Below are 10890 nucleotides of genomic sequence, written 5' to 3'. Positions count from 1 at the left end.
GGTGTGCAGGACAGTGGCTGCACTTGGTGGGCAGGACAGTGGCTGCACTTGGTGTGCAGGACAGTGGCTGCACTTGGTGTGCAGGACAGTGGCTGCACTTGGTGGGCAGGACAGTGGCTGCACTTGGTGTGCAGGACAGTGGCTGCACTTGGTGTGCAGGACAGTGGCTGCACTTGGTGGGCAGGACAGTGGCTGCACTTGGTGTGCAGGACAGTGGCTGCACTTGGTGGGCAGGACAGTGGCTGCACTTGGTGGGCAGGACAGTGGCTGCACTTGGTGGGCAGGACAGTGGCTGCACTTGGTGGGCAGGACAGTGGCTGCACTTGGTGTGCAGGACAGTGGCTGCACTTGGTGTGCAGGACAGTGGCTGCACTTGGTGGGCAGGACAGTGGCTGCACTTGGTGTGCAGGACAGTGGCTGCACTTGGTGTGCAGGACAGTGGCTGCACTTGGTGTGCAGGACAGTGGCTGCACTTGGTGTGCAGGACAGTGGCTGCACTTGGTGTGCAGGACAGTGGCTGCACTTGGTGTGCAGGACAGTGGCTGCACTTGGTGTGCAGGACAGTGGCTGCACTTGGTGGGCAGGACAGTGGCTGCACTTGGTGTGCAGGACAGTGGCTGCACTTGGTGGGCAGGACAGTGGCTGCACTTGGTGAGCAGGACAGTGGCTGCACTTGGTGAGCAGGACAGTGGCTGCACTTGGTGGGCAGGACAGTGGCTGCACTTGGCATGTAGGACAGTGGCTGCACTTGGTGGGCAGGACAGTGGCTGCACTTGGTGGGCAGGACAGTGGCTGCACTTGGCATGTAGGACAGTGGCTGCACTTGGTGGGCAGGACAGTGGCTGCACTTGGTGTGCAGGACAGTGGCTGCATTTGGTGGGCAGGACAGTGGCTGCACTTGGTGTGCAGGACAGTGGCTGCACTTGGAAGGAGGGATGGGAATGTTACAGTTAAACTGCAATATCGCCACATTAAACTGTAATGTCAACACACTTCTGGCAAAACAACTATTGAATGAAAAATGGTGACTGTTTCCGTTTTTTTAATTCCCTGGTGTGAGGCAGCTGTAGAGGCAAAAAATAATAATGTGCACTCCCAGCTGCTGCTATATTCAGAATGTGTTGAGAGGCCGCTAGAAAGTGCACAACATTCGCCACTCGTAGCACATGTCCTGAACTGTACAGAAGTGCCTTTTTCCACAACAAAAGTGTTGAGACTCCCAGGTTAACAATTTTAAAAGTGCCATCCAGTAATTCATGGATTTCTAAATCATTATGTCAAATCATGTCTCAAATCATTTTGGTCACACTGTCAATATTGACATGATTTGTTAATATATTTCGTATGCATTGTAGTTCTAGTATATAATAGTTTTTATATATGTAGTACTGTAATATCATCTTATGTCGCAATAGCATTTTAAATTGCAATAAAATACTTAAACATTTTGAACCTTTTTTAAACTTGAAGACAACAAAGATAGAGACTGATGAAAGACTAACATTAATATTCTTTTAATGAGTTCAAATTTGTTTCAAATTTTTTTTTTTTTTTATATTTTATTTAAAACTTCATGTACAAATATTAATAGGTACATATATAAATAATGAACAAGGACAACATCAGTAAAACAATATATGAACACAAAACAATCCAGGCAACATCTGACAGTCTACTATATACAAGTTTTTAAAACATATCACAATTTAAAAAGGAATAAAGTTATAATAACAAAGGCCACAAAATGGCTATAAACAAAACTCCTAAAATTACAACCTCAACACAATAATGCACCAAGCTTAATGACAATCACCCATAATACAATTCGCAACAAATACACCAGACCTACAATATGCCTTATTAAGAAACCTGTGCTGCAACACAGGTGACCCATCATCCCCCCCCCACTCACACACACACATTGAAAACTAACCCTATCACCAACCTGAATAATCATGACATTAATTATCCTCAATTTAGGATTATTATGACACATGTCACTTGAGGAAACATTAATTTGTTTCAAATTAATAGTTTATAAGAAATATCCAAAGAAAAATTATTCTATATGTGTTTATTCAACTTTTGTTCTTACATCATATTGTTTATTGGCTTTTTCATTTGTGCTTTGAGAATATATTTAAATTATTATAAAGAAATTTATACTATTAAGGCATTACCTGTTTTACTATACTTCAATACTTAACATCAAAGACAAGTCTAATGACTATGTACATAGTGACTGACAGTCACTATGTACAACAATGTGACTATGTACATAGTGACTGACAGTCACTATGTACAACAATGTGACTATGTACATAGTGACTGACAGTCACTATGTACAACAATGTGACTATGTACATAGTGACTGACAGTCACTATGTACAACAATGTGACTATGTACATAGTGACTGACAGTCACTATGTACAACAATGTGACTATGTACATAGTGACTGACAGTCACTATGTACAACAATGTGACTATGTACATAGTGACTGACAGTCACTATGTACAACAATGTGACTATGTACATAGTGACTGACAGCCACTATGTACAACAATGTGACTATGTACATAGTGACTGATAGTCACTATGTACAACAGTGTGACTATGTACATAGTGACTGACAGTCACTATGTACAACAATGTGACTATGTACATAGTGACTGACAGCCACTATGTACAACAATGTGACTATGTACATAGTGACTGATAGTCACTATGTACAACAATGTGACTATGTACATAGTGACTGACAGTCACTATGTACAACAATGTGACTATGTACATAGTGACTGACAGTCACTATGTACAACAATGTGACTATGTACATAGTGACTGACAGCCACTATGTACAACAATGTGACTATGTACATAGTGACTGATAGTCACTATGTACAACAGTGTGACTATGTACATAGTGACTGACAGCCACTATGTACAACAATGTGACTATGTACATAGTGACTGACAGTCACTATGTACAACAATGTGACTATGTACATAGTGACTGACAGTCACTATGTACAACAATGTGACTATGTACATAGTGACTGACAGTCACTATGTACAACAATGTGACTATGTACATAGTGACTGACAGTCACTATGTACAACAATGTGACTATGTACATAGTGACTGACAGCCACTATGTACAACAACGTGACTATGTACATAGTGACTGATAGTCACTATGTACAACAGTGTGACTATGTACATAGTGACTGAGAGCCACTATGTTGATAAATTAGACTATGTACATAGTCTTGGGATCAGTCACTATGATACCCAAGAGTTGCACATAGTGACTAGCCACTATGTACATCAATGTGACTATGTACATAGTGACTGATAGTCACTATGTACAACAGTGTGACTATGTACATGGTGACTGACAGCCACTATGTACAACAATGTGACTATGTACATGGTGACTGACAGCCACTATTTACAACAATGTGACTATGTACATAGTGACTGACAGTCACTATGTACAGCAAGTGCAACTAATGTGACATTTTATTGTGGCAACGTTTTGCTCTCCAGGAGTTTTATCAAGCCGTTACAAACAATACATGGACACAGAGGGTATATATAGGCTTAGAGTGAGGTGTAATACTAGTGGTGGAAGTAGTAGTAGTAGTAGTAATATTAGTTGTATTAGTAGTAGGAGTAGTAATATTAGTTGTAGTAGTAGTAGTAATATTAGTTGTAGTAGTAGTAGTAATATTAGTTGTAGTTGTAGTAGTAATACATATGGTAGAACAATCAACTTGCATATGAATAAAAGGTGATAAAAGCTATTACTTGGGTAGCATAAAAATAGGTTAGACAAATATTTCTGTTAGTGGTTGGATTTGCGAAGGTTTGTTTCAGTGTTCCTCCTCTCTTATGTTCTTGTGTAGTATTAGCACCAGAGATTATGTGACAGCAAGGTTTATTGTTTTGAGGAGGATTTTTGCTAATACTTCAGAGATGGTGAAGCTGCCTTTATTTTGCTTGATAGTGTTAGAAACAGCAATTAATGATGATTCAAGGCATTTATGACTATGGAACATGACTCAAGAAATCGTAATGACACAATTGCAAACAAACCATACCCCCGGCCGGGATTGAACCCGCGGTCATAGAGTCTATGAGACTCTATGACCGCGGGTTTATGACTATGGAAATTATGCTCTCTGATCACTAGTTGGGCATCGTTGAATTTCATGAGGTGATTGGTGGAATTCCAGTGTTGTACGTAGGCATTGTTCAAGTTATCATTCCTACATGCATTAATGTGTTCAATGAGGCGTGTTTCGAGGTTCCTTGCTGTTTCACCTACATATATGTATCCTGTCACAGCCTCCACAAGGTATAGTGTAATCTCCTGCATTGACTGGTTCGTGGTGGTTCGATTTTCTGCTGGTTAGATCCCTTATGGAAGTGCTGGATGCGATGGCGACTCTAGTGTTAGTTTGTGCAAGTAGCTTGGAAACATTCAATGCAACCTGGCTGTTGAAAACCTGGCTGATGAAAAAGGAAGGAAAATGTAGATCAGTGAAGGTTTGTGTATGTAAGTACATTCGCTCCTGGAGAGTGAAATGTTGCCACAATAAAATGTCACATTAGTTGCACTTGTGTTCTTTTACCTAACATACTGTTGGTAATTCTACTAACATTATTACAATATAGAGTAATGCCTGAACCAGACATGTTGCTGCTGCCTGACTGATGCACTTACACTGACACTTAACTACTTTCTTGCTGTTGTTTATAAAGTATAATGGACCTTGCCAGTGCTGTTATATTTCCTGCACCAAATCCTGTTGCACCACATCGCTGGATTACTTCTAAGAAGAATGTATCTTCTTTAAAGATGGGAGTCGTGAATACCTGCATCAAGTGCCTGAAAAACGGAATGATCCCAGCTTTAAAAATCACTAAAGACAACATGTTTAGTTTTGACCAAATTAACTTCTTTTATTTTTTATTTTATTTTAGGTCAGTTATTTATTACAAATGATATACGTACAGTACTGTATATGTAAGTGTTAATATCCACATAGTCTTATATCATGTATGCAAAAATACAAAATCCTCATTTATACTACAGTATGTATTAATGTTTCAACACTTTAAAGACTGAATGCATAAATTATCAAAATCATTGAAGCCTCATTGAGCAATCTCCCATTAAATTTTGTCCCACTGGAAGAGTTCGATATTACAGTGGAACCTCAAAAATCGAACTGCTCCCAACACAACCAATTATGTAAGTGTATTTTTGTAAGTGCTTTTATAAGTGTATTTTTAAGGGTCTGAAATGGACTAATCTAATTTACATTATTCCTGATGGGAATAAATTCATTCGGTAAAGGCACTCGAACAGACTTCTGGACCGAAGAAAGTTCGATATTTGAGGTTCTACTGTATTTGATAATGTACTTGTTAGTAAGAGGCTGAGTGTCCTATAGTACCCTAGAAAATTGGTTGATTTTTTTTTTCTTTTACACAAATCAATGTTACAGGCCAAGAACTGTTACCCTACCTCAGCTCATTTCAAAGCCCAGCCCTATCTAAGGTATACCACCACCCCCAGGATGCAACCCATAATAGTCAACTAATACCCAGGTACCTACTTACTGCCAGGTGAACATGGGCAGCAAGTGTATGGAAACATGCCCATTTCCACTCATACTGGGGATCGAGCCACAGACACTCTTGCAGTTTAGTCTATTGCACATACTCCTGTACCTCCAGATGCTCTCTGTTCTATCCTCAGATGTCCTCTCCAGTCACCTGTCATACTTACCTGTCTGTCTTCTCTTAGATGGCTCCACCTTAGCTACGGATACTTTTGGATTTCTTAGCTAATACCAATTTGCTTCATGAACTCTGACCTCAATCCTTCCAGCCTATGGCCATCCCTCAACACCACCCTTTACCTTCCATCATCCTTTAAGGATGGCATCTTGATACAGGTAAGGCTACTGATCCAAGGAATTGGAGCTACCCATTCTTTCCTCCTATTTCCTAAGTACTGTTAACCCCTACAGGTATAGTGTTTCCCCAGAAGATAATAATAATAATCCTGATGCACTGCTTTCTAGTTTAGGCTAGCATGTGCACATGCACATGAATGCATGTGTGCACACACACATACTCTCACACACACTTGCACACTTACACACACATACTCTCACACATACTTGCACACTTACACACACTCACCACTGTAACTTTTGTTCTGCTCTAGTCTCGTACTTCCAAATCACTTCTTGTTTTTCCCATTCTTAGATTCAACAGGGCATTCCAAAAGTCTCCATACATTGCGCTCTTGTACCTCTCTGCCTTTTGCTGCTCTTGCTTTCTACATGTTTACATGTTGAAATTAAGACACATGTGCAACATCTGGGTATCTTTATTGTAGACGTTTCGCCATCCAGTGGCTTTATCAATACAAATTCTAGGACATAACTTAAAGACAGTAAGACTATGTACAGAAGATGAGGCAATCAGCCCCTCAACCTTGGAGTAGGTATTATATACCATTCTTGCACCACATGTTTACATGTACAGTCCTTACCTCTTTTTCTCACGTGTTTCAGTATTTCCGAAGTCGTTTGATTCGTCTGCTTCGGTATCCAGTAAGATGCCCAGTGCCTTAAAATCATTAATCTCCTTGCCATAACCAGCCTCTTCAATTTCTTCCAGTTTAATACCCTGTTATGTCAGATAACAAGGGTTAATGTAGTTGTTATGTCAGATAAAGAGGGTTAATGTAGAGATGTATTGTTGTCTGTTAGTAAGGTAAGGTCTCTCATTGACAATTGTTCATTAGAAAAAGGTAGAATTACTGGCAATTTGTTAGGTAAAAGGACACATGTACAACTAATGTGACAATTGTCCATTACACTGATGCAACTAGAGTACACAATTATTTTTTTACTACTGAAATCAAATATCAGTATTCCCTTAAGTTCAGATCAAGCAACTTATGGATTTCTAACTGCCAGTGTTTTTTTTTGTTTTTTTTTAACACATCGGCCATTCCCACCCAAGCACGGTGACCCAAAAAAGAAACAATTTCATCATCTCTCATTTCATCAGTGTATTGCCAGAGGCATGCTGAGGAGTTGAGGAAACTAAATTATGTATGGGAATAGAACTGTAGCCCAACTTTTCCTAGGTTAGACGGCATCATCCCAGTCAGGAAATCTATTCCACTTCAGAATTTTAAGGGTCTGCCTTGATGACAGTAAAAGGCTCTTGATCCAAGGAACTGGAGCTACCCTCTACCTTGGATCAAACCTAATTACCTCCCACTCCCAAGGTACTGCATGGTCCCTACAATTCTAGCACTTTTTCGTGTATGTAAAAAATACAGGAATAATCAAAACAATGTTTTTTAAGAATGGAAATACACTAATATTTAGAAAATTTGGAAACAGTACACTAATATTTTTATAATAAATAAGAGATTATGTATACCCACAACACTGTAGTTACACCTGACCTCAGAAATAAAGAGTAAGGTGAAAAGTCAACTATGTTCTCATAGCATTCATGTGATTAAGGTACCGTATTAAATCACCGAATAGGTGAGGTCTGAATCTGTGGTAAGTATTGTATTAAATCAAACAGGTGAGGTCTGAACCCATGGTAAATATTGTATTAAATCACTGAATAGGTGAGGTCTGAATCTGTGGTAAGTATTGTATTAAATCAAACAGGTGAGGTCTGAACCCATGGTAAATATTGTATTAAATCACTGAATAGGTGAGGTCTGAATCTGTGGTAAGTATTGTATTAAATCAAACAGGTGAGGTCTGAATCTGTGGTAAGTATTGTATTAAATCAAACAGGTGAGGTCTGAACCCATGGTAGGGGAATTCTAAAACTCATGTTATTATGATTTCGTGAGTAAAGTATTGTATTATTTGTATCTGCAGTAGCAATAGCATTTCTGTTATTGTTATACTGTAAATATTAATCACAGTAGTATTGAATATGCAAGAAAATATCTCTTACTCTAAGGTATAGTAAAGTATAACATAAACAGATTGCAAAGATGAACAGTTCTGCTTTATGAGAGGAATCTTCAATTGAGGTGAATATAAATAAATGCAGAAACACCACATACCTCTTCATAATAAACTGGCGGAGGTTTGCGAAACGTGACACCATTGTCACTCATATACTTAACAGTAGCCGTTATGGTGGGTGTGTACAATGCAATGTGTTGTATTCCTGCACCCTTATGTTCTTGAAGAAAAGTATTAACATGGCTCTCGCCTGAAATTATTATTATTATTATTACTATTATAGTAAACCCTCTATTTGGGAAATACATAACAAAATCTGCTGGGTCAGTAGATTTGGAAACAATGGACAAAGTCATTTGGTCATGGAACTGTTCATTATTGTTACAATCACAACAAAAAAATCTTTTCTCTGGTCACCACAGTTGCTATTACTAGCCACTAGTTTCCTCTATTTAGTCCATCTAATAGAGGGTTCACTGTATTTATTATCATTATCATTATAAACAACATGCTCAATCTGTGTAAGTAAGTTTATTCAGGTATACACAAATACAGTTACATAGATTATCATACATAACAGCCAGCAGATATGTAGAGAACCTGGGATAACCCCAAAAAGTCAGACAAAGTGACTTATTTCCATTGGGGTCCTTCTAATACCTTATTATTATACTATAAAGGAGATAATATATTATTATTATTTTTTTTTTTTTCAACAAGTTGGCCGTCTCCCACCGAGTCATACTGCAGGGTTTGACTAGGAGGTAATCAGTTGGGAAAACTAACTCCAGTTCCCTGGACCCAGGACTGTTCTCCAGCTGAGATAGGATAACAGCTGTTAGCCTGTAAATGAGCTGGGGTAGGATAACAGCCCTTAGCCTGTAAATGAGCTAGGGTGGGATAACAGCCCTTAGCCTGTAAATGAGCTGGGGTAGCATAACAGCCCATATCCTGTAAATGAGCTGGGGTAGCATAACAGCTCGTATCCTGTAAATGAGCTAGGGTAGCATAACAGCCCGTATCCTGTAAATGAGCTGGGGTAACATAACAGCCCGTATCCTGTAAATGAGCTGGGGTAGCATAACAGCCCATATCCTGTAAATGAGCTGGGGTAGGATAACAGACTATAGCCTGTAAATGAGATGAGGTAGGATAAGAGACCATAGCCTGTAAATGATCTGGGGTAGGATAACAGACTGTAGCCTGTAAATGAGCTGGGCTAGGATAACAGCCCTTAGCCTGTAAATGAGCTGAGGTAAGATAAGAGCTCCTGCAAATTTAACTGTAAAAAAACATATTAGGGGAATACACATACATATTAAATACAAGCAGTCCTCACTTAAAGAATAGATTGAATTTCAGGTGTCTATACTGGATGGTGCCCCTCGAGCATTGTGCCTTGATGTCAGTGAGGGGCTCTTGATCCAAGGAACCTGATTGCCTCCTATTCTCACAGTTACTATAAGGCCCCTAATAATAATACACAATAACTATTCTCGACTTAAAGGAATTAAGTCAATCAAAATCGAGTACTATACATATATGCAGAAGATGAGCAACTCAAGATTTGTCACATGAAGGAAAACTAAAATACAGTTCTGTAAATTCGTGAAAATTTTAGTTCTGGTGCAAGTTAAAAAAATTACATGTATTTTTTTTTTATTTTATTTTTTTTTATTATCACACTGGCCGATTCCCACCAAGGCAGGGTGGCCCGAAAAAGAAAAACTTTCACCATCATTCACTCCATCACTGTCTTGCCAGAAGGGTGCTTTACACTACAGTTTTTAAACTGCAACATTAACACCCCTCCTTCAGAGTGCAGGCACTGTACTTCCCATCTCCAAGACTCAAGTCCGGCCTGCCGGTTTCCCTGAATCCCTTCATAAATGTTACTTTGCTCACACTCCAACAGCACGTAAAGTATTAAAAACCATTTGTCTCCATTCACTCCTATCAAACACGCTCACGCATGCCTGCTGGAAGTCCAAGCCCCTCGCACACAAAACCTCCTTTACCCCCTCCCTCCAACCTTTCCTAGGCCGACCCCTACCCCGCCTTCCTTCCACTACAGACTGATACACTCTTGAAGTCACTCTGTTTCGCTCCATTCTCTCTACATGTCCGAACCACCTCAACAACCCTTCCTCAGCCCTCTGGACAACAGTTTTGGTAATCCCGCACCTCCTCCTAACTTCCAAACTATGAATTCTCTGCATTATATTCACACCACACATTGCCCTCAGACATGACATCTCCACTGCCTCCAGCCTTCTCCTCGCTGCAACATTCATCACCCATGCTTCACACCCATATAAGAGCATTGGTAAAACTATACTCTCATACATTCCCCTCTTTGCCTCCAAGGACAAAGTTCTTTGTCTCCACAGACTCCTAAGTGCACCACTCACCCTTTTCCCCTCATCAATTCTATGATTCACCTCATCTTTCATAGACTCATCCGCTGACACGTCCACTCCCAAATATCTGAATACATTCACCTTCTCCAAAAAAATGGCAAATAAAAATTTGCAAAATTACACATTACTATTTTTTGGGAGGCCGTTTTTTTATGTGAGTACATATGTACAGAATTTGTGTTGTATAATACTTACTAATGTTTGGCAGAGGCTCACCAATGACCAGTTTGAGTGAGGAGTCACCTGTGGCGGCTTCAGGTGTGGTAAGACCAGTTTCAGCACACCTCCAGTACTCCATAGCCTTCAGTCGCAAACCTATATTGTCACCCAGCACAAAACCTTCCTCGGTACTCTCCTTGCTGTTCAACAACAGTGAGACTGACTTATTAAGCAGAATTTATGAATGTTGAATTATTAACGTGCAACAAAACTT

General features: G+C 39.6%; 1 protein-coding gene across 8 annotated transcripts in view; it reads right to left on the bottom strand.

The window, feature by feature from the left end:
* Nucleotides 1-3336: 3336 nt before the first annotated feature.
* LOC128703421 (4-hydroxyphenylpyruvate dioxygenase-like protein) overlaps nt 3337-10890 on the bottom strand; it is a 49208-nt gene continuing 41654 nt past the window's right edge. For 6 of the 8 annotated variants that reach the window (XM_070104552.1, XM_070104553.1, XM_070104556.1 and 3 more), the window contains 4 exons: nt 10653-10816; nt 8136-8287; nt 6579-6715; nt 3337-4898 (listed from right to left, as the gene is read on the bottom strand). In XM_070104552.1, the coding sequence (XP_069960653.1) occupies nt 4742-4898; nt 6579-6715; nt 8136-8287; nt 10653-10816 (610 nt within the window). In that variant the 3' untranslated portion in view covers nt 3337-4741. The remainder of the gene's footprint in view (nt 4899-6578; nt 6716-8135; nt 8288-10652; nt 10817-10890) is intronic. The other 2 variants (XM_070104554.1, XM_070104555.1) reach the window with 2 other exon arrangements.

Source organism: Cherax quadricarinatus, chromosome 93, assembly GCF_038502225.1.
Source record: "Cherax quadricarinatus isolate ZL_2023a chromosome 93, ASM3850222v1, whole genome shotgun sequence".
In the NCBI taxonomy this organism is placed as follows: Eukaryota; Metazoa; Arthropoda; class Malacostraca; order Decapoda; family Parastacidae; genus Cherax; species Cherax quadricarinatus.
The sequence above is the reverse complement of the archived record's forward strand: the minus strand, read 5'-3'. Positions and strand labels throughout refer to the sequence as shown.